The sequence below is a fragment of the Schistocerca cancellata genome, chromosome 3, assembly GCF_023864275.1.
Source record: "Schistocerca cancellata isolate TAMUIC-IGC-003103 chromosome 3, iqSchCanc2.1, whole genome shotgun sequence".
Taxonomy (NCBI): Eukaryota; Metazoa; Arthropoda; class Insecta; order Orthoptera; family Acrididae; genus Schistocerca; species Schistocerca cancellata.
Window position 1 is genome coordinate 543170629 of NC_064628.1, and position 24699 is coordinate 543195327.

The 24699-nt window shown below is 38.7% G+C and overlaps 1 protein-coding gene across 2 annotated transcripts in view; it reads right to left on the minus strand.

Moving 5' to 3' along the window:
- The window catches only part of LOC126175372 (probable phosphorylase b kinase regulatory subunit alpha), a 247572-nt gene extending 223237 nt beyond the window's left edge, over positions 1 to 24335 (minus strand). For both annotated transcript variants that reach the window (XM_049922140.1, XM_049922139.1), the window contains exons 1-3: positions 24082 to 24335; positions 14213 to 14371; positions 13740 to 13956 (exon numbers count right to left, since the gene is read on the minus strand). In XM_049922140.1, coding sequence (XP_049778097.1) covers positions 13740 to 13956; positions 14213 to 14371; positions 24082 to 24159 — 454 coding nt within the window. In that variant the 5' untranslated portion in view covers positions 24160 to 24335. The remainder of the gene's footprint in view (positions 1 to 13739; positions 13957 to 14212; positions 14372 to 24081) is intronic.
- Between the last annotated feature and the right edge of the window lie 364 nt (positions 24336 to 24699).

Sequence of the window (24699 nt, forward strand, 5' to 3'; positions counted from 1 at the left end):
AAAGACGAAAGGATGTGGGTTTCAAGGGAGAGGGTAAGGAGTCATTCCAATCCTGGGAGCGGAAAGACTTACCTTAGGGGGAAAAAAGGACAGATATACACTCGCGCATGCACGCACGCACACACGCGCACACACACACACACACACACACACACACACACACCACACACACACACACACACACACACACAAATATCCATCTTCACATATACAGACACAAGCAGACATATCTGCTTGTGGCTGTATATGTGCAGATGGATATATGTGTGTGTGTGCGCGCGCAAGTGTATACCTGTCCTTTTTTCCCCCTAAGGTAAGTCTTTCCGCTCCCGAGATTGGAATGACTCCTTACCCTCTCCCTTAAAACCCACATCCTTTTGTCTTTCCTCTCCTTCCCTCTTTCTGATGAAGCAACCGTGGGTTGCGAAAGCTTGAATTTTGTGTGTGTGTTTGTGTTTGTTAGTGTCTCTGTCAACATACCAACGCTTTCGTTTGGTAAGTTACATCATCTTTGTTTTTAGATAAGAAAATTATTAGCTATATTATGATTTGTAAAATCACAAAATTATGTTGGAATTTTTTATTTTCCTTTTTTAATGGTAGTTACCTTTTAAAATACACTCAGTAATGTGACTTAAAACTTTAATTATTACGGTAGTAAGCAGGTTAACTGAAAACGAGTGGTGTGAATCACAATAGTGTTATGGCGCTGCAGGCACACTTAAAATTTGTCTCAGTGCGCGAACCTTCAGGTAAAGTCTGGCGCCGATGGGCCAGTGCTGCAGCCTTGGTAACATCGAAGGGACTGGAGCAGAAGCGCCTGGCACCCTCCGCCTCACGTCGCCTTGACGCTTTGAGACATTACAACGCCGTGGCTATATAAAGCCCACCCTGCTGTCGCAGTCATTCATTGTGGACAGTTTTGTTCAGTGCACACTGCAGACGTGTTTAGTGTTCTGGTTTTAGTGTCTAGTGGACTATTTTATGTGACTATATTGTATTCGTTTACTTTAGTCTCTTAGTGTATTGTGAATTAAGTTTGCAATGGATAAATATGTTACCAAAAAGGTGCACTTGGAAGTTGATGATAATGCAAGTCAACCTCCAACAATTACTGTCGTCAATTGCTTTGTCGGTTTCAGGCGAGAACTGTTCACAGCTGAAACCTGGACAATCCGGTAAGGGAAGATCATTTCAGAAGTCTTGGTTGATCGAATATACATGGCTAGAATATGAAGCATCTACTAAAAAAAGTTTTTTGTAAAATCTGTAAAGAGGCAGAGAAAAGTTCAGCTTTCACATATAACAGTGGTCTTTTATGGATGTGTTACACTTTCAGGATACATCGCACAAACATGGCAGTAAAATTTTTAACACTGACATTAATGCCTGGTCTTCTGTGCTCAAAATTATTCTCAGTGGCTGGTTCTTAAAGTTCTAAGTTTAAATGAGAGCCAAACGCTCTGTGATTTAAGAAATTCATTGCAGATTTTCATATGTAATATAGTGCATCTTGCATAGAAGAAAATTTCCTTTGCACATGATGCTTTTCTAAGAACAATTCGCAATATTTTCCCGCGACCTCTTGGACATGGGTTCATTTCAGCAGCTGCTAGAGAGCACCAGAAAACAGGCATTACTGCACTTGGGCAGCTACGATGACATAGGAAGCCCGTATGTTCATACACATATAGCATTAAGGGAGCTTACATGATGTCATAACAGAAATAGGACATCAGAGGCTACTCCAAGAGCATAGGAATTTCATAAACCATACTAAAATGCATAATTCGGTTAAAAGGACACATTCAGATGTCCAGATTCACAGTGAAGTATGCCCAACCTGACATGAAGCTTTCCAGTGCACTTTTTGGGATGCAAATTTTCTTGGAGTATCAGTTCTGTATTGTCTCATCTTTGATTCTGTATTATTGCATAATACTATACATGTCAAAAGATGAAAATGTGCACTTGAAATTCAGTGAATAGTTTAAAATAGCCAATAGTGTGGTATGAAACACTTAGTTTCTTATAAATTGACTGCATCTGAAGAAAATATTAATAAAAGCCACGTTTATTTAGCAAACCGACAAAAATATTCTCATTGTTGTGCAAGGGGTTTAAAGCTTAACTGCCAAAAAGGTGGAAATAAAATAAAATCAGAAAACTGAAACTAATAACAGCCATCCATAATCATGTGCATGTATTTTAATTCACTTGATAGCTCCTGTCCGGAGAAATCTGCTTTGTTTTCATTTGACATGTGAACTGTAAATGAAGAGGTAATAGGATATCAGAAAACAGCAAAATCACAAAACATAAACACAGGTCACTATCCCCCTCCCCACTAAAACCCAGACTGCTCTGCTCATGCGTGTATCTGGCAGCTTGGACACGACAGAAAAATTTTTCTCTGTAGCTTGACTGCTTCTTGCTACTGCTGCAACTACACTTCAAGTAGCCAGAAGTGGGAGAAGGCACTGCTCATATGCAACTCCACTGCGCATGCACATGAGCCCGCTGGCAACTGTTCAAAAAGGACTTTGTGTAAACTGTTGTGACATCACACTCATCAGAAACAGTTTGCTGTTATTAAGTATTCCATAGTCTTCGTCCTAAAGCCTTTGACACATTTTGCTGTATACCAGCTCTTACCAGTCAAAATTACAAAAATTTAACTAAGGACTAGAACAAAGAATAATTCCCATAATTCTAAAAAATTCCCAGGTTTTTCCCAGTTTTCTTTCCCGGTTGTCCCAGAGCTTATAAACCCTGATTTTGCAAGCCACACAACATAGAGAGACTTGGCAAGACTGTAGGCACCGAATAATCAGGCTCAGTCCTCCCTGAGCTTTGAGGGAAATAGTTTATTGGCAGTACGAAAAGGAGCAAGGTTGTAATGAACCTACAGTGGAATACATTGCCTGAGTTACGAGAAGCATACTGGCATTGGTTCTCGATCACACGGAGGAATACGTCATAACAAACTTGTTACAAGGGTTGAATGCTGAAAGTAGGCAGAGGCTAAAATTGTGTCAGATATTTAGTACATTTTTACAATTCAAGGATCTGATCTGACAGATTCAAGCTACGGAGTACCTCAACTATCGCAGGTACAAATGGGAGGGGAAGAATTTTGTGAGGAAGAAAGTGAATACAGAGGGCAATACTGTCCAGGTCAGGGTACAATCAGGAGGTACTGAGGAACAAAATTCCATGAGAGGGGAAAACACAAAATTAAAATATTGGAATTGTAATAGGCCAGGTTACATGAAACAGGGCTCTATGAAGAAGACATTGCAGTCTTAGTTATGACAATTGTTGTATCGTAGAAAGTATAAACTAATATATGTGATTACAGATACATCCACACTTGAATTTACGGAGTACTATCTTGGCAGCTGATTCTGACTGGTTCACCCAACATTGAGGTAAATGTAAGTAGGAAGGATTGTCATTGGAAAATGATTATTTGTAATGGCACACAAATCAAGTTCAACGGTTAAAGGGAGTTTGCTGGTTAAGGTGGCCTTCGGAGAATTTTTGTGGAAAACTAATATGAAGACTGTTTAAAAAAATCTGGCGACATCTTGCACACTTGGAACTGACTTCATCGGGAACGTGGGTTTAATTACAGATTGGGCCAGGAGGAGCTTATATTTCATATTGAAACTGAGAACTCTGTTCAAGTTCTGCCATTGTGGTGAGGTTTTTGCCATTGTAGTCAGGAAGAAGCAATCCCAAGAAATCAGGATGGTTGATGGGGAGTCAGGTACATGTAATGATCGATTAAACAATTTGAATGTGTTTGTTGAGAACAAAACTGAAGCTCATGAAGTCTTCTCAGGTTATCAGCCATTGTTCTGTGGCAATGTTTCACCAAGTTTTCTACTTGCCATCTTCAGGCTCAGGTGTCGGGTTCATGTCATGTCCAGGTCTTTAAAGCCGCTGGACCATAGGCTCCCCTGCCTTGGCTGAATCGGCAGCATCAATTGCGTGCCTCCAGAATGGGTGTCGCAGCCCATGGTGGGAGGACAGCCGGTGGTTGTGGAGGCTCCCTGCATGCTGGTTGGTTTGGGCATCATGTCCGGGTAGGGCCTGCCCATTCCAATTGCTGCCTTCAGCAGTTTTGCATCAAATACTCCTGTCATATTTCTGTTATTGCTGCATCCCATGCAGTGCTAAATTGGAAACTGCTATCCTAGTTGACAAAGTTATCATGGACACTTATCTCAGCAGCCTCTTGTGAAGATTGAATCCCAGAACCCATTCGCCCTGCACAGCAGCTTTGTTTGTTCGAAATCAAACGTATTGTTTTAACTGAGACTGCATTCTGCCACTGCAAATTTCTCCATTTGGTCTCACCAGGACATTAAGCCCAAACCACCTGCATGCAGGGAGCCCCCACCACCAGCCACAACTCTTCCCCCTCCCCCATCTCACGGCCATGAAACCCCTTCTGGAGGTACTCGATTGGCACTACCAATGCAGATAAGCCTGTGGTCCAGCTGCTATACAGCAGAATGATGCCGTTACTTGGCTGATTACCCAAGAGGACTTCATCACCGAGATTCGGCGAGAAATTCTAAATTCACAAAATTGAAACTGTTTGTTTCCAATTTCCACATGTTGTAACAAATAAACTGGAGGTCACTCACATGCACGTGGTGGCACTGAGCTAGTGGACCAGGCATCAGTTAAGGTGACACTGCATAGGTTATATCTACCAATGAGGAAGATACTAAGAGAAAAAAACAAAGAAAATGTTTGATCAATGTGTCATTCATCCCTTTAAGTCACCCTACAGGGCACCAATATTTCTAGTGCCTAAATAGATGGGGGGAATCTCTGTCGGTAGTGGATTATCGGGAACCACTCGTCCTTTGGATGGTTCCGAGGGGCTCGGGTTTTTACCACACTAGAGCTTAACGAAGCGAACAACCAGATAACTTTAGATGACGAGAGGCTGGCAAGAGGGGCTGCTCTTCTGTCACGATCAATGAATGTTGTATTTTCTCGTGTGAAGTTCAAGTTTGTGTACTACTATTTAGATGATTTAGTGGTACAGAGTAACTTATTCAAGAGCACCTGGTACATTGGAGGAAGTGTTTGGGCAGTTGTGGAAGGCAGCCTTACAGTAAATCCTGAGTAGGTGCATTTTGCCTCCCCTTCAATGAAATTCACAGTACATATTGTGTCTGGAGAGGGGATCCTCATCGATCCTGATTGAGTGAAAATTATAAATCAAGTGCTTGGTTCACATAATGTTAAACAGGTTGCTCAATTTGTCAGAATAGCAATTTCTTCTGTAAGTTCAGTGAGAGGTTTGGTGAGAAAGCGGCTCATCTGAACGAGATCTACCAGTAGGGGTATAAATGTATTGGGGGTCCTTCTCAGGAGGCTGCATTCTTAGCACCTAGGTGGGCATTACAATCTGTGCCAGTGTTGTGATGTTTAAAGCTTTCCTGGCGTACTGATTGTTCCATAAAAACATGGGAGAACTGCCGGATATCAGTAACGTCCTGCCACGATATTTCGGCGTAGAGTCTTCTGGCCATCTTCAGGTGAAAGCCACTGTAGTAGTACTGGCGAGTACGCGCTGAGCTCCGCTATTTAAAGCCGTACTGAGGTGACATTGCGCATGCGCTGCTCAGCGTGCGCATTCATAACAGCTCCGTGCGCTGCGCCTCGCGCCCTCCACGGTGAAAGCTTGGTGTATCGATATCAGGTTGATTTTCACCTTTATGCAGATAACTACGTTCACTATGAAGTTTCTCTATAACAGGATTCCAAGTAGAGTTTAGCTGATAACTGCTATCTCGACTGATGAGAGTCTCGTTGTCAGACAATCTTATTTCCACAAATTTATTGATACTCGAACTCCAAAAGTTTGATGTATGGGCCAAAATTTTTGTGTCGTCATAATTCATGGAATGGTCTGTGGAAATACAATGTTCGGCGATTGCGGACTTGGTGGGTTGGAGTAGGCGAGTATGCCGTTAGTGTTCCAGAATGCGTTCCTGCACAGTTCGTGTTGTTTGCCCTATATATATATATGATTTGCCGCATTCACATGGAATTTTGTAAACACCTGATTTACGCAGGCCCAGGTCATCTTTAATGGATCCCACCAGTGATGAAATTTTGGAAGGAGGGCGAAAGATGACTCTCACTTGATACTTTCTCAATATTCTGCCTATCTGTGAAGAAATATTCCCAATAAATGGCAGATAAGCAGTCCACCTGAAGGCCTCTTCCTCTTACTTGTTCCGTCGTTTGTAGGTCTGCATCACTCTGTTCACTTGCCTAGGTGAAAAGCCATTCTCCAGAAATACTTTTTGCAGGTGTCCCAGTTCCGCTTCAAGACTGTCGGCGTCAGTGATAGTATGGGCACAGTGGATCAAGGTTTTTAGAATGCCCAATGTTTGTGCTGGATGGTGGCAACTAGTAGCTTGTAGATAAAGGTCAGTATGAGGGGGCTTTCTGTACACCGAGTGACCAAGTGTGCCGTCACTCTTCCGTCGCACCAAGACGTCTAAAAATGGCAGACAACCATCTTTCTAGCTCCATGGTAAACTTTATACTTTCATGTATGGAGTTCATGTGACGTAAAAATTCTTGGAGACGGTCCTGACCATGAGGCCACACTATAAAAGTGTCGTCAATGTATCGCCAAAATACTGTTGGTTTAAAAGTGGCAGAGTCGAGTGCTCTCTCCTCAAAACCTTCCATAAAAATATTAGCCACCAGGGGAGACAAAGGACTCCCCATGGCGACACCGTCAGATTGCTCGTAAAATTCATTGTTAAATATAAAATATGTAGAGGAGAGAGTGTGCTCAAACAACGCTGTAATGTCTGCACCAAACACATTGCCAATGAGGTGTAGTGAGTCCACCAGAGGCACCTTTGTGAAAAGTGAAACCACATCAAGACTGACCAATAAGTTGTTACTTTGCAGTTGTAGTGACTGAAGTCAACTGATAAAATCACCAGAATTCTTTATGTGATGTGCACACTTGCCTATCATTGGTTTGAGCAAAGTTGCCAAGAATTTTGCTAGGTCGTAGGTGGCTGCTCCAATGTTACTCACAATTGGACATAATGGCACATTTTCCTCGTGGATCTTAGGCACTCCATATAGCCTAGGTGGAACTGAACTGTTTGGTTTCAGTCTCTTGAAGACCTCCTTCGGTAGAGAACTATTTGATAAAAGTTCTGCTGCTTTTCGTACCACTCGGCTTGTGGGATCCTTATCGATTTTGTGATACGTTGAGTCACATAATAAAACAATGATCTTATTAATATAGTCATCCCTTGGTATGAGGACAGTAGCGTTTCCTTTGTCAGATTTTAAGACTACTGTATCCACATCTACTCGTAAGATACAGAGGGCTATCCTCTCCATGGGCGAGATGTTACTCTTCATAGGTGCACCCCTGGTCAATACATGGCAAGACTCTAGCCGAACTTCCTCCGCTTCATCTGTATCAAGACGGCATACAGCTTCTTCGATGGCACTGATGAAATCCACTAGTGGCGGTGAAACAGGTGTGGGAGCAAAATTCAGTCCTTTTGCTAGCACAGACACAATCGCGTCATCTAAAGTTTTCTCTGTCAAATTAACAACAGATCGTCAAGTTGGAACTTCCTGTTGCATCTGTTTAGAAAGTCTGTCAATCTTGGCAGTTTGCCTCATCACAGCTTTATCATGGCTCCAGTTTGCTTTAGCCCATGTCACACCATCCACCCAGCCCCACGACAGAGAAGATAGTCTTGCTGCCAATTCCAAATGTATGTGGAACATGTCCTTTGACACAGAATCCAATTCACGCCAACTAAAACGAATCCTTTCTCTCACCAAACCCACACTTGCTTTACGTTTGATGTTGTTTGCAACAGCAGTATTTATGACATGCACAATTTTGGCAAACATAGGAATAATGCCCTTGTCTCTGCAACTTAATAAGAATATCAATGAGCCCAGCAGCCTCGCTCTTCTTTCACGTAACTTGTCGAACCTTCGAATACATTCCATCACTTCCACCCTGTATAGTTGCTTGATGTGATGTTTAAAGCTTTCCCTGCGTACTGATTGTTCCATAAAAACATGGGAATACTGACGAATATCAGTAACGTCCTGCCACGATATTTTGGCGCAGAGTCTTCTGGCCATCTTCAGGTGAGTGCCACTGTAGTGGTACTGGCGAGTACGCGCTGAGCTCTGCTATTTAAAGCCGTACTGAAGTGACATTGTGCATGCACTGCTCAGCGTGCACGTTCATAACAGCTCCGTGCGCTGTGCCTCACGCCCTCCACGGAGAAAGCTCGGCGTATCGATATCAGGTCGATTTTCAGTGTTAACTCTACCAGATTTTAATAAAAACTTTCTTTTACAAACCGATGCCTCGGCACAAGGACCCAGCAGGGTTCTGTTACAAAAAAAGGAGGTGAGCAGAAGGCTATTGCTTATGCCTTAAAATGTAACCAGGTTCAGAAGCCCAGCTCCAACGTCAAAGCTAATGTAACTTCTCATACCAGCTCCATTCACCAAATCTAATGAAGCAATCCCATCAATTCAGGTTTAACATAGTACCGCTGATCGTACCATGTTTTACATTTTTGGAGGTGATAACTTCGCTGCAGAAAGTCTTTGGTCACTACCAGACATACACCAATTAATCTGTTGTCAACAATTGTTTATTTGTTACAACTTTATACAGGCAGCAGAACACACCAGCTAGTCCTTCAACCACACTCCGCCCTCCTCCAAGGCTTTGGACAAGGTGTATTTATACATCTTTTAACAATATGTTCTCTGACATTATTATGTTATTTCATGTTTGATGTTACAATTGCAGTAAGTCAATCCACCAGAAACTGACATTAGAGAGTTTCAGTAAAAATTAAGACAAGTACAATGATAATGCATATTTCCAAAATGAACAATCTTTTACAAGTGCAGTTTTGAAACATACATACAGTTAACAATTAAGTTCTTACTATTCAGTCCAGAACATTCTCGATATATCTTTACGTAATTTAATTAATTATGCGATTTTATTAAACAATTTTGAGCTGGTAATATTCCTACAACACAAAATTACAAATCAAACGTTCAAACTGACTTTTTGCAACATTTGAAGGCTAAAATGTAGAATAATTATGTACATCACAAAATCTTTAAATCGTGTTACAAAAGATTAATGAATCATTCTAATAAGATTATTTATGATACAAATTGACTTTCTGAATCAGGTTATGTCTCCAATTTAAACAAATCTTCTCTAATTTTCATAATATGTGGACATTGCACTGAATGTTCCAGAAACATTAATTACGAGTTTAATTACATACTTTTAGTTGGTGATTTCTGTAAGAATATGTTGTCCTGATTTGCAAAGATATATAAATTTAAGCTTTTCCAAACTTAACAGTTTACACAGTTAATTTGTGTTATGGTAAACAATGAATTTTACTAATTGAATTATAATTATAAAACTGAATGAAAAGGGTTACTAACATTTGTACACTATTAACACTGACTCCAGTACTTGTTCTTTCTCTTCAAAACATCCCAAAATTCATCCCAAAGTGATAACGACTTATCCTAACTGTACATTACATTACCTGATTAAGTACATACATTAATTGGTCTGTAACACAGTTTAACATTTTCGTTACAATTATTTCACACTGTTGCACTAAGGGACCTTATTCACTAAGTGTCCTTATACACTACCCACATCTGTTTGAGGGTGTATTGCATACAACAGAACCTGCTGTACTGGGTACTCCACACAACCCAATACAGCCTGTTTTATTACAGCCTCTAGAGGGTTAATTGAGTAGGAGAGAGAGTACTCTGTATATGAGCTAGAAGCCCTCCCTGTTTTGTTGGGGATGCAGGAAATTAAGTACCACCTGTAACATCAATAATTTATCCTGGAAACTGATAATCACTCTCTAAGCTGGGTACTCACTAGACCCCGCAAGACATGATGAACTGCAAGGGGGGCTACCAGGATTCTCACATTTAGATTTGAGGTCTGTAGTATCAAGGTCTCTGAGAACATGATGGCTAATGGTTTAAGTCGCACATACGAACAGAAGAATGATAATCCAACAGTTCATCCTCCAGATGGTGAATAGGAACACGCAGGTTAAACTAGTTCCATCCTGACTCAAATCCTTAGTCTGTTCAGAGATATTAGAGAATTTCAAGCTCAGGATGAACGCCTGAGGGTCATCAAGCAGATAAATCAAGATAGTATGTCAACCCTTACTTAATGAAAGACCAGGTGCTGTGCTGTAAGGTGCACAGCCTGGGAAAACCGAAGGTTGTAGCACCTGAAGAACTGATTGTGCTGTTATTTACATTTTTTCCATGAGCCCCCCCCCCCCCCCCAATTGACGTGTGAGAGGTGGAGGAGGGGGGGAGGGGGGAGGGGGCAGCTGGGGGAGTACTCAAAAAACAGGAGAAGATAAGGCAGTTTTCCTTATGGCTGAAAATGAAATGGACATGTAGATTTGCAAGAGGGTAGCGAACTGTCAGGTATGTGCTCCGAGTAAACCAACTCAGGATACCAAGGTCAGGTACTTGGCTTTGAAGCCCTCTGATAATGCATTTCAAAGTATGTACATTGACTTTGTCAGTCCCCTGCTGAGATCTAGGGGTGGGAACAAGTGTATTTCGGTTTGTATTAATTCCTGTACCAGATTCATATGGTTGTTACCTACTGGAGGGGCAATGACAAACATGGTCACCAAGGTATTTAAACAATTTTGTTTAGGGATGGGAGTGCATCACATGACGATGACCCCATATTATCCTAACCTCTCCTGCATTGAGTGCCTCAATCACAATTTCAGATCTATGCTGACTGCCTACTACCATAAGGATCAAAGTAATCATGATTGTTCTCTACCCTATTTGGCCATGGCATGAGGCTCATTGATCAACATTGGCCAAGTTACTTCAGGGCTATCAGTTGGCAACTCCACTGTACAGCTTGTCGGCAATTGAGGATCTATTACCTGGAGGGAAGAATCACCAACAGGTTGCTGTACTGTGCAGATTGGCCAAGAGAAATATGTGGGAGGCCCGCATGAAGGAAGTTACGAGTTATTATCAGCAGCACCAGCTAAATGCTTACCAAGTTGGTGATGTTATCTACATTAAGAATTTGCAGGGGGTCAGTAATGAGGCAGAACGAACCTCTAAAACATTGTTGCCCTGGTATAGAGGGCCATTGTGTATTAGAAGATTTCTTACCCTGGTAACAGTGCTGTTAGATCAGCGCACTGCTAAGGAGGTTACAGCTCACCTCACTCCGATTAAGCTGGGTGCTAAGAATTAATGAAGGATGTTTTTGGCCCTGGCCAAGATTTTAGACAGGGGGAGGGGCGGGGGGTGGGGGGGGGGTGGGGGGAAGGCAGCTGACTATATGCCATATCAGCACTAGTGCTATCTTTTTCCTACCTTCTTCCTACTGCAAGAACGAGGTTCATGGTCTGCGCCACCTGAAGGCATGATGAGGTAGCACAGTGCTAGTGCATGCTAGAGGATGCGGCTATGGGTGGAGCAGGGAGTAACAGCCAGGATGGCAGCGGACAGTTAACAATGTGACCATGAACTTGGGCAGACTGTGGATTGTGCTGTCCACCGTACGGCTGGTCTCTGGAATCATTTGCCCATGCTGTCCATCAGTCCTGGAAGTTTGGCAGAACAGCTCTGAGAACAGTGTGTGAGAATTGTGCTCAGAGGCATGCATTAGCCCTGGCTGAATTGACATTTATCCGGTGGGACACACTATTGCCCTTCAGACTTGTGAGTGGTGACTACACGTCATAGTGGAAAAGTAAGACATGTCAGAAGTTGTGTAACTTCCATGAGACTTGAGTGGTGATTGTAAGAGGAACTTGGCCTCTTACCAGCACGCAAAAAATTAGGGAAGATACGCAGATGTTCTGCAATGTGTAATTCATGAACTACTCGTGGTGAGGATATATTTGACAGAATCATTTTAAAGTCCCTATGTTTTTTGCGTGTTGTGGATTCTTGAAGGCAGTGCATTTCAAAGTGTTCATAGTAACGTACAACTATTTGGCTAAGACTGACTCGCTGAGTGCTTCACTTCATGATTTTCCTAAGAGACTCTTCCTAATTCACTGATGTTAATTATTAGTTTTCCACTTTACTACATTTCAAAGGTTTCATTAAATCCATTGCTTATGAGATTAATGCCAATATGAGCAGTCAGCAATTTTGGGGCCTGTTGGCTAGTTTCTTGTTAATGTCAGTTAATGATTAATTTTCTGCTGTGTCTGTGTTATTTTTTTTCCAATCATTTGTGCATTACTGGCAAAGTTTATGACTGATACAATTACAGATCGTTTGGATTAGCTATATCAATGGTTATTAGTTTACGTATTTTTATATTGGCTCAGGTATTCATTCTGATTCATAAATCTGTTCTAGTCCACTCTATATTTACAAAGTGTGGTACTTTATAGTTGTTTTCTTAAGATTGGGTCAACTAGGTATATCTTAATAAATGTAGCTCAAAAATGCATTCCAACTCATGCTCAATCAGTCGCTGAATGCCTTTACATCCACCTTCCTGTTACAACATGCATGTCATTGATATACAGATTCATAATGTAAATAGACTTATGTTCCCACTGTTATGTATGCAATTGTCACATTGTACATGTTGATGCACATACAACTGATGATGAGTTATAAAACTGAATTCCTGCCTGACTATTAAACATTTGAAGTGCAGTTCATGGTGTTAGAAGATGTCCTTCAATGAATAGTTACTAGGAAAGGAGCACCAAGCATTCAAGACTTTTTACTGAATAAATCTCTCTAATGTGTTTCTCATTTCTTTTCCATACAATTAACATCCTTGCTAAATCCAGACATTCTCTTATCTGCAACTATTCCAGCATCATCAATGGTAAAACATGCTTCATCTAGAAGAAAGCTACTTTAGAGATGAGCAGTGACAGATTTTAGTTGACATGCAAATGTAGTTCAGCTTACTGTGACAATCACATAATAATTGGCAAGTATCAAGGATGGACAACACATTCAGCCAAATCCATTAAAGATAAAGCTGTTATTCTTGTGCCTGCTTGATGCATGGTGTGACATAGACATCTCCCGCATCAGAATTTAATAGATGCCGTCTGATTCTAGGGTATGAATTTGATTCCTTACATTCACAGATGTGATCCGAATCTACAATATATGTATGGTATCTGCAACCCATCTGATCTGAATGTACACCAATTCTTTTCATTTCTTTATCCTCCCTCAAAATCCCACCACCCACACACAATCTCGTTTCCGTCATTTGTAGGTTCTTGTCATTTCTTTCCTTTAGCTTCTTTGTCCTTACTTATTGCTTCTTTCCTATTTAGCAATAACTGTGAATGTTTTCAACTGGGCAACAATGTTTAGTATGAATTGAATGAAACTTAATGGAGCAAGATGAATGAAATCAATTAGGAAAAGTTGCAATGAAAATGTGGTCTTATGTCTTAAGAGAAAGTGATTTTGTTCACACAAAATATATAGGATTTCCTACACCATAATAAAAATACTGAAATTTATCATTTAAAATTTTTCTCTTGTACTTTTAAATTGCTGTTTCATTATTTATAGTTAACTTATGTTTAAGTAGACCCCTCTAGGGTTCAAGATGTTATATCAACATTTCAATGTCATACCTGAAGCAGTCATCTGAGCAAGTATCAGTAGGTACAAGGAAACAGCATCCAACTGTAAATGGCCCCATTCAGTGTCAGCCACGACTGTTTGTCCTGTACTTGAACTGTACTTTGCATGTAGTGAATCAAGTGGGTTTTGGCTTGATTTAAATTTCTCCACTTTATCTTTCTGTTGCATCATGGCCATTAACAGACCACGCATAAGTTTCACACAACTCTGTGTAAGAAATAAAGAGCAGATTTCTGATAGTGATACACATTTCTTTGTGAAGTATTTAAGAATCATACAAATCTTATTAATTTTTTCACAGTTTTTAAATACTTACTGAGTGACAAAATTAAATACATAAAAAATGTTGGTTCAATGTTGTTATGTTTTTAAGAAATTAGCTGTAATTTACAAAATCTTCACAGCAACTATAGAAGCACCAGTGCCAATTACAACAAGATAAAGAAATGAACACGTTTCTTACCTGCTCCAACTCATAGGTCTTTGCTCTGTCTTCATCCATGTCTGCATTTTTCTTATAGGCCATTGATAAACCCCATACAGCCAAAATACAGTACACATTGTCACGTATCCATGCATGATTATTTTCAGGGCTTGCTGGGAACAATCCTGTCACAGGATGCTGCAAATTATAAAACAGAAGGCATTTATAATGATTCACATAAAAAACCTACATGGATGTGTTTGCAACAGTTAAACCAATTAAGATATTTCTTCTAAAATACTAAGAACCAATTCCCTTTCTTTCTCTGCCTTGCTCCCTACCCTTCTCACATCAGATACAACACCCTCAGAATTCAATGCATGTCTGTATGAAAAAGTGTGAATTCAATTGGATGATGCATTTTAAGATGTGTTTCAGGGAATGCAACAAAGTAACTGAGGAATTTCCTTCTTTAGATCCATCAGTGTCATACCGCTCAGTTAAAATATGAACAAACATAGAGAACTGTAGAAGATAATGAGAAATTACACCAACTCTAGGTAAGAATGGTCACTGGTCTCACATCATGTCCTAATAAATCTGGCACTCGATTGTTAGAAAATTGTCCCTTGTTTACAAACAATCTGTGAAGTTTAATTCCATTTGTTGGTGAATAATATTACTGTACTCTTGTTACTGCAATAAAAATAGGGAAAAAAAACCACTGTGTATGGTGTCTGAAAGACTTGACTTCATACGATTATGAAAATAAATGCTTGTTTTATTGGCTTCCTTACTTTAAATCTGATAAACAGATTTGAAATGAAAGGATTTAGATCAATGTATGTGAATAAATTATCTGAAATGACGTGGAGCAGTCAGTTGCAGGCTTCTGTACTTTGTTGGTGCGATTTCCAAATACTATGTCTCGATTATGGTGTTTGCTGTTTTCTGATGAATAGGCAAAATATCACAGTTCAAATAGGAGGAACATGATTTTGTGGTCTAAGGAAAATCCCCTTTACATGCAAGAGTTAGAAAGGCACCCATTTCATGTTATGATAGTGGCAAGGATGTCATCACATACCTGTACACACTATACTCTTTTGAGTTATATGAATGAAAATTCCTATTTCAAAATGTGCAAACATGATAAGTATCCCAGTTCTAACACAAGGGAGTCATGGATCATGTGTAGTTATAGTAGGGTGGAGCTCCAGCAAACTTTACTGTTCAGGTGTACAAGTCAGTTGATGAACAGTTTTGAGGTCACTGGATTGGTTATGGTCCATCTCCAGCTCCACTGGAATGGCCACTGTGAAGTCAAGACCTTATCACTCCGGACAACTAATTATGGGGAATAACAAGCCCAAGTGACTCAACACAGGTACAAGTCTAATGAAGAAACCTTTCAAAGGATAACTCCTGAGGTGCTCTGGAGGACACTGAGACACACAAATCTTTTGCTTGCGATAAAGTGAACTTCTTAGCCAAGATCACTTGTAAACAACCTTTATTGTTGATTATCAGTTTTGGTAAGCATGTTTACCATCTTCAGATCTTGAGAGAGAGCTGTAATACCTTTTTGTCTCGAAACCAGTAATTGACAATAAAGGTTAGTTGAAGCAAATGAAAGTTTGTACGTCTATTTATTTTTATAAGTCGACAGAGTTAAGAGATTCCTGTACCCAGCAGCATACTTCAGAGAAGAAAGTGAAAGAGAGTTTGCAGCAGCAAGGAAATTCGGCCAAGTATGTCAAGTAAGTCATATCGTAAAAGAAGTGGAAGTTAGTATATTTACTTCGCACTTAAATTGTTGTCAGAGCCGTTATAACGTGGCGACCAGTGAGAAAGGACTGGAAAAAAAAAAAAAAAAAGAATTTTAAGACCAAAAAATGAGGAAAGAAGCTGTTGTATGTTGCCATAGCAACTAAACCAAAAATGGCAAAGAATTTACTCTGAGACAATGGAACATGCTCAAGTACTTAAAGGAACAAAATTTTGAATTGAGAAATAGAGAAGAAGATTCCAGTGTGTTTCTCTAAGAAGAAATATGCCAAGAACACTTCGATTAAGAAGATCCAGTGCGGAGAGTGTAGAGCTCTCACATACACATCGCGGGGACGCAGCCGCGGAAACCGAAATCTGACACCACCGGCAGCAGCTACTGTTCACCGGTGCTGACCTAAAACAGAACTTTATTCTTTTAGTACAAAGTGGTACAAACTGTCCAGTGAACTTTATTAGTGTGGTTACCATACTTAAAGTTAGTTAAATGCTTACAAGATCAAAAGCTTGCAAGAATATGGGTAACATACGAGTCAAGGAAACTCGAGAACCAGCTATGGCTATGAAAGTTAGTAAGGAAGTACCTGACTGGTCTGAGATAGTAAATTTAATCAAAACTCAAAATGTGACTAAGTGTAAAACTAGACTCAGTACATTCTCAATTAAATAACCAGAGTGAAACCTTAAGTAGTCAAGGGGCAAATATAGGTTTGTTAAATATCAAAGTTGATTCACAAAGCAAAGAATTTAGCAATCTGTGCAAAGGCATGGATGCTTTAAAGACTGAATTTGATGCCTTAAATAGTAAGGTAGAGAATTTAAAACTAGATTTAAAGAATGAATTGACTAGTTCGTTGACCATTCACGTAAATCAAATGTTCACTGGCTATAGCCAGAAACAGAATGATAATTTTCAGAAGTTGACAAAAAGGTTAGAACTGAATATTGACGACAAATATAATATTGTAGAATCAGAGCTTAATGAAAAGTTAGGATCCTTTGAAAATGTGTGCAATGTTAAATTTAATGCTGTAAAGCAAGGGTTGAGTACTTTGAATGAGAGTGTCGATAAGCAGGATAATTTAATGCCAATAATTCAATCGCAAATTAAAGGTGTTAATACATGAGTAGATAATGTGGAAAGGAACTTCAAAGAGAAATTGGCGAACTCTGATATCATAAATATAATTAGTTTGGACAAACGGGTGGAAGAAATTATAGTTCAAAAAGTTATCGAGAGAGTAACATCCGGAAATGTATCTCCTGTTCTATCTTCTAAACTTAATGATACCAAGAAAGGTATAGAGGACCTAAGGAAAGAATTCAACCTTATCGGGGATAAATTAGACAAAAGGGTAATTTCACCTAATGTGGTATTAACTAGTGAAGTTATGACTGATCTGCAATGGGGGGACTAATTCAGGATTATCCAGGCAATTCCCAAAATTTAAGCCAGACAGGCATGTACATCTGACCTACTTTTTGAAAAGATTCAATCAAGCTTTGCCAAAGAATTGGGAAGATTCTAAAATGATAAGAGCTTGCTGTGGGGTACCTTCTTGGGGAGGCCTCAGAATGAGGAACTGTGAATACTTAGAATTTTTCTTCTTGGGGAGACTTCCAAAAGAAATTTAAAGAAAAATACTGGTCTGCTAGTGCACAAGAAAAGTTAATCTCAGATTCATGGGACCCTGGCGGAGTCATCTGTCCCCCAGGGATTTAACATTGTGAGTTAATGGGCAGAGTGACTACCATCGGATCCCGAGCTGTTTTTAGTGTTTCTTCCAAAATAGTTTTCCTGTGCCGAATTCCTTTAAAATCTTAAACTATTCTGTCATCTATTACTAATAGCTTAAACTATCTTACAGTCATAGTGCTTAGAAAACTGGATACAACTACAAGATAAAGAAAACTTAGGAGAATCACAGAATAAGAAAGAAAGTGATATCGACATAAAATAAAATGAGTAGAGTATTATATTTATGGATAATCTAATATGAGGTGAATAGTTAAACAACTGTGATACCATAGTGTATAAATTTTTTGTTTTGTATAGAGTACTTTATACCTTTTATCAGATGTGATGTAAATGGGAGGTTTTGTATAGGTTTTGAAAGGGGTGGGTATTGTATATAAAAGCATGGTTTAAGGGAGCAAATAAAACATGGCTAACATAAAACACACATCACACCTTTCAGACAACCCTCGCAAACAAGTGTGCCTGATCCTTCACCATTTGCCATTTCCATAGGGTTGCTAAGATTTCCTTTGGGGACCTCAACGGTGAAGGTGGGAATGTCCGTTGTGTAGGAGATGATTTAACACCAAACCGGCATCTCACTTAAGTACCTGAGGGGTAGGGATCCTGGGGAAGGGGTGTGGGAAGGGTTTCTTGTCTTTGGGGCTATCTTCTTCCTCTTCTTAGATCTTAGCAACCATTACTTTTTTTTTTTCCTTCGTTTCTTACTTCTCATTTGAGGACCTATCTATTTTTTCCCTCTTTCCATATTCACAAACTTCTATCGTTTTAAGTACTTCCTTGTTTCCATGGTTTCTAATAACCTTTCCTAAGAAAAGGGGACAGTATAGTGACAAAAGTCACAAATTTTATAGGGATTATTCTCGAAAGTTTGAATTCTATGCACAACTAGCATTTGTTACGGTTCATGTAAGTTTACGAGTGTCAAAAAGAACACTTTCTTTTTGCCCAGAGTTCTTCCAAACTACAAAAAAATAGTAAAAATAGTATATACCAAAGAAAAGTAGAAAAAAATTTAAAAAATAAAGAAAATAAAAGCAAAGAAGAACAGAAAGTAGATTACTCATGTGTCATGAACACCTGAACTTTACGATTGAAAATAAGGAAAGAGTCTTTACAATTCCCAAATAGTAGGGAAGCTGACTGAATCACAAATAAATGATGATGTCTGGATATCAAAGTAAAGTAAAAACAGAATAAAGAAATGCTTAGGTATAGATTGTTCTAGGGAAGAAAAAAAAAGATTGTTGTGGAGGTGAAAGATGAATGTATAAACATGTATAAGAAAAGTATATTGTTATGATATGAAATGTTGTTATGAGTGATATTATTTACATAATGATTGTGTATAAAATATCGCGTGTCTTATCTGAGGGGGAGATATGTAGTGCTTCGAGAATTTCAGTGTAAATTCTAGAACCACTCTGCCTTCTACCGTCTCGAACACACGATATTTTAGAAGTGAGTGTGGGATGATAGAATCCTACTTACTGCGCATCACCTTTGTGTGTGCAGTTTTGAAACTCAGTCATGAGAAGAATGTAGACATGGCAGTCAAACAACACCAAGTACCTGTCGGGCAGTCCATGAAAGTTTTAGTGCAAGGGCGTACGAGAGGACCATGGAGTATTTATGTTACTCTGTGATAATAGTGTCAGTGACTATTGTTAGTGAAAAAAGAACAGCTGAGAAGGTACTCTTGAAGAAAAACTCTTGTCTTAGCCTTGTTGAAGGGAAGATGTGTATTACGGATCATGTTGAGACTGGACATGGTGTTTATGCCAATTTTCTCTTATACGTAAATTAGTTTTTTCTAATGTTTGGAGACACAAGAGACTTACAAAGCAGTATATATTTACATGAAGAGTGGGATTTGTAAAATGTCTGAAGCTGAAATATAAGTCGTTAGTTGAAGCAAATGAAACTTTGTATGTCTACTTATTTTTATATGTAGAAAGAGTTAAGAGATTCCTGTACCTAGCAGCATACTTCGGAGAAGAAAGTGAAAGAAAGTTTGCAGCAGCAAGGAAAGTTGGCCGAGCACGTCAAGCAAGTCATCTCGTAAAAGAAGTGGAAGTTAGTATATTTACTTCGAACTTAAATTGTCGTCCAAAAACATTAGACATTGCAAAGACTTATCACACAATTACGACAAAAGGCTTGTATGTGTGCAATGATTTCAAGGCGAGGAAAATATATTATTGAAGACTTGAACCTATTTTGCTTGGTTATCCAAACAGCCACAGGATTAGAGGGCTTTGCCGTCATCAAGATATTAGAAAACACTATGCCTAAAGGAATAAATGAACATATAATGTGAAGTATTGATCTTCAATTCGAGAACTGTATGTTTTATGTGCCTAATATAAGCTCCACACTGATGTTTAGTAAGAAAATATAAGAGATCTTTCATATATTAATATGTTATTACTAGGCCAATTGCAGTAGGTATCACAATGTACAGAGTGACTAAAAATATGTACATTGACACACTAAAGATGATATTTGTTTCACAGGTCTACCACAGATTAAAATAATGATACTTTACTGTTTTCCATTAGCTGCAGTTGATTAGATTACTCGTGGTGATAATGAATAGTACTAAGATTTTTCAAATTATTTATATTATTCTTAACACATAGAGAAAATAAATAACTTCAAGATAATAGTAGTAGTTCATCTTCCCTATCCAAATCAGAAGTACACAATTCAGTCACTCCAGATGGAGCAATTACATGAAAGATAGTTTTGGTTTCCAAGTGGTTTTGTTTGTATTTTGTTAATAATATCAAACTGCCACATGTGTAGTAGGTTATGATGGTTATGTGTTTTGTACTCTGAAATACGATCCTTCTGTGGAATTGCTTACTTGGTTTCACCTGTATGTTTTGTGTGTGGTCTCATTTGATTGATGATGATGAGCTAGATTCATAATGATATGTTAATGTGAAGTTATCCCTATGCTTTCGGAAATTTGATAACAATGAAGTCCATGATAAACCAATATATGACAGACTCTAGACAAGGAACTTCTACTGAAGATAATGTTATATTGTGATCTGTAATACGTGGAACAATTAACAGTCATGTCAGTGCTGTGTCATGATGTGGGTAAATATTTTGGTTTGCAATGAATGAGATTCCCAGCTGTTTATACCAGAAGGTAGCTCATCAATCGGCCAACACAGTCTTGATTGTTGTTGTCGTACTGAGAACAGTGTGTTAGTAAATCCTGTTTCCTATAATGAAATGGTGAATGAACCAGACACTCAGTACCAGTATGATATGGTTATCAATCAGTTCGCAATGGACTATATTCTACAGAGAATTTGGTTATGTAATTGCATAACATATACTCGATTCAAACTCGCAATAAATTTTTCAATCTGAATGAACTGGATTTTTTACTTACGACTTCCGTATCAATATATTTCAATGCAAACCAGACATTATTTAACAGATTGTATGTACTAATCGTCCTTTTTACAGACTGCAGTGTCCTTGAAAATTATTTATGTGTTTCAAAAGCATTTCAGGTTCTCGGACCATTGCTGTGGGCATGTCACTTTCAGAATCTGATTCACATATTTGCTCATCTCAAGGATCAACCATGTTCCTGATCATCCCACACCCTTGCTGATACCCCGAAGGACTGCTATGGCCATCGTCTCAGGCTTCAGGGAGGCATCATGGCAATGTTGTGCTCAATTGTCTCCGAGCTGGAAGCTCCGTCTCCACTAATGGACAAACCATACTATGAAGCGAATTAAAATTTGATACTGGTATAGTATGATGATCATTTGAATTAATTGAATCTCTGAGATGTGAACCAAGGCTGACAGAGCTTTGTTCCAGGTTTTCAACAGTTTCCCTCAGCACCCCACCCCCAAATGGGGAAGCTCACAGAAACCCATTAGATCCATGATGGCACTAGCTGCTCCTGATGTAAGAGAAGCACTAATTGCAATAATTTATCAACCTTGGGACAATTTACATAGCACATCATAATCACTATCCTGTCTTAATAGTCTCAATTTAATATGCTACCACTATTCAGTAAAGCAGCAAACAGCAATGCATTCATCAGATTTTTACATTTTTCCACAAGTAACAAATAATAGATTTTTGCAAACAACTTCAGTAACACACCCAGATATAATGGTAGTAAGACTGTTAATGAATTGAAGTTTTGCTGCCACAGGGGACTCTGTACTATCCCTTTCTTGTGTTTGTGACTCTCAAATTGAATAATATTATGCCAAGCGCAAAGTCCACACAAAAGATATTATTTATATGCATCGACAATGGCAGCATCGGAGCTAGGCGCTCTATGGATTGCAATGGCATTATTCCACTAAGTTGAGATGTTATTAAGAAGGAGTGGATGTCATGCCTCCATTTTTTATTTATACTCTCTTGTCACAGTGGTACTTGCATAACATACACAGTATCACCTGGCCCTCTTTATTTTATGGGATCAGAGGAATTTGTGGAAGTCGGGTGACTTTGAGTCAGTTCAGATTGTTTGTGCCCATTGCCAACCTTAGCTAGGAAACAATAGAGCATAACATAGCATTGTAGCATACTGTTAGGCAATCTGCATACAGTGTTGATTTTAGTGTACTGTTTGCAATTCAATGAGGAGGTGAGGCTTGTTCCTCCTGCACATCCCTCCACCCACCCTCCTAACTCTGCAGCAGTCAATGTGCTAGGTGGTGATTGCATGCTTATTATTGGAGCATCCCCTGTGAAATGTGTCAAGTTATGTTATGTGTATACTACACATTATCTCAGTCTTGATTTTCTTTTACAAGATTTTTTCTGTTTAATTTGTTCTGTAAAGTGCTTCTTTTCATTGTCAAAAGTTTATAATCACCACAGGAAAACAGTTCCACATCATAAACAGAATTTCTCAGTTAAAGATCGGGAAACTTTCTCTAGTCCTGCCAAGAGAGTTTCGATGATGCTGAGTATCCTAGTGCAACTCATTTCTATTTAGCTCTAATTGAGATGTGGGCTTATATATTCATTACTGTTTTAATATATGTTTTTGTTGAAACTTACTGAAAAACTTTCTTGAAATCTATGATATTAAAATTGCAACAGAAAAATTAAGTTACTCAGAATTAGAAGACATTTATGGTCTCTCCAATTTTGTGTTAAAAAATTGAGACTATAATAGCATATCCAGTAGAGCTTATGTTCTGTTTAAACTGGATGTTTGATAGTTACTGCTTCCTTTCATTCTTAAAAAAGGACAATTTTTATTTCTCTGCGCAAAAAGGTCACAAGTCTTGTCTTTCATAATTACAGTCCAGTCTGGACTATTGCATACAGCTCCAAATAAGTCCATAAGTGTCCATCTGATGCATTTTTTGTAATTAGGAAATTTGAAGAGAACAAATCAATTGGAAAGCAAGTAAACGGAAGAGCAAAAATGACGTAGATTGTTTCTATAAATTTAATAGGACATTTCATAACCAAGCTCTGTTTAAAACAAAGGGTTATTCTCCAAGCAATGGAGTGATCCACGTCAGTAATTATTCGTACAGTCAGGAAAACCAAAAAATGTATCAGGAAGAACAATGGAATAGAAGATGCAATTACAGCCATGATGAAAATAAAACTGAAGTTATGGGATATACAGCATGGCAAAAGGATGGCAGGAAGGTTACTTGCTGAATTTCAACAGATAGGTGAAGTCCAAGATGATGTTTTAATGAAAGGTGGTTCTATGGCATTGGAAAACATACTTGCACAAAGCTAAAGACTAATTCATGGAAAAATTTAGAGATCACCTTTATACAGTACTGGATGTTGAATGTACGATGATATGTTGAAGTGCAAAAACATTGTAAAAGACACATAAGTATGCTACTTATTACAGCATTAAGTAACCCCTCCGTTAAAACTACAGCAATGTAGAAACTACATTTTTACGTCTGTAATTATCTAATAATTAGGGTTAATATCGTATTTGAAATCACCTGCGTCTCACATTCTAGACTGCACGCAACAATATAAAGGATCCCACACTGTTATATTATGGATGATTTCATATAAAACCGCCAAATTTTACATGCCACAAACAGTTTTGGGAAAGGGGGGAAGGGGACGTGTTATCTTAGAGGGAGCGTTATCTGATGCTTACGAAATACCAACAAAATAACTGGAGTAACTTATGTTATTCAGTTTCTTCTTGAAGTTTCATAACTTCTATATTGTCTGTCCAATTTCATATTTGTCCATGAGAAAAAAGACGTCATACGCCAAGCAGCAAGATTCATAAACAAAGAACGGAAAAAACTGACACTTATACCAATACTTTTATGTACAAGATATTACTGGGTTTTGTACTCACTTGATGGCTCATAATAATTTTTTGTACAATTCGTTGGTAATAATCTAACCTAACACCTGAATTACTCCTGCTCCTCATATTTACAGAGTTTATTGTTGAACTGCTCTTTGTAAGTGTTAGATAATTTCTGCCCTTTATAGGCTCTTTAAAGAAACGGCACAGTCGTGTCAAACAATAGCACGGACCCAATGTTTACATTATTTTGACCTGTCCTACACCCTTCACCGCCTACGTTATAAATAATAACAGCTGAGACAAATTTAAATACAGACTAGCCAACGTTCCTGGGGATCTGAAAACTTGACATCCGCCATTCGAACGCAAACTTGTACAAATTGTCCAGGATCCGACTTCAACTTTATTATTGTACACTTTTTTTCATCACTATGTATAACGTATTGATCCTTTCATTTCTGACATACTTAGTGCACTCATTTCAACTACAGCCCAGATGAGGTACCGGTCAATTCGATTCATTTAAAATATCTCTTAATACGTTATGCTAAAATCGTTATCGTTGTCTATATGCATTTTTAAGGGTTCAGAAAGCGTCGAAGATTAATACTTTTATGATTGTCACGCCAGTTGGTAGCCAGTAGGGTACTTCACTTCCAATTC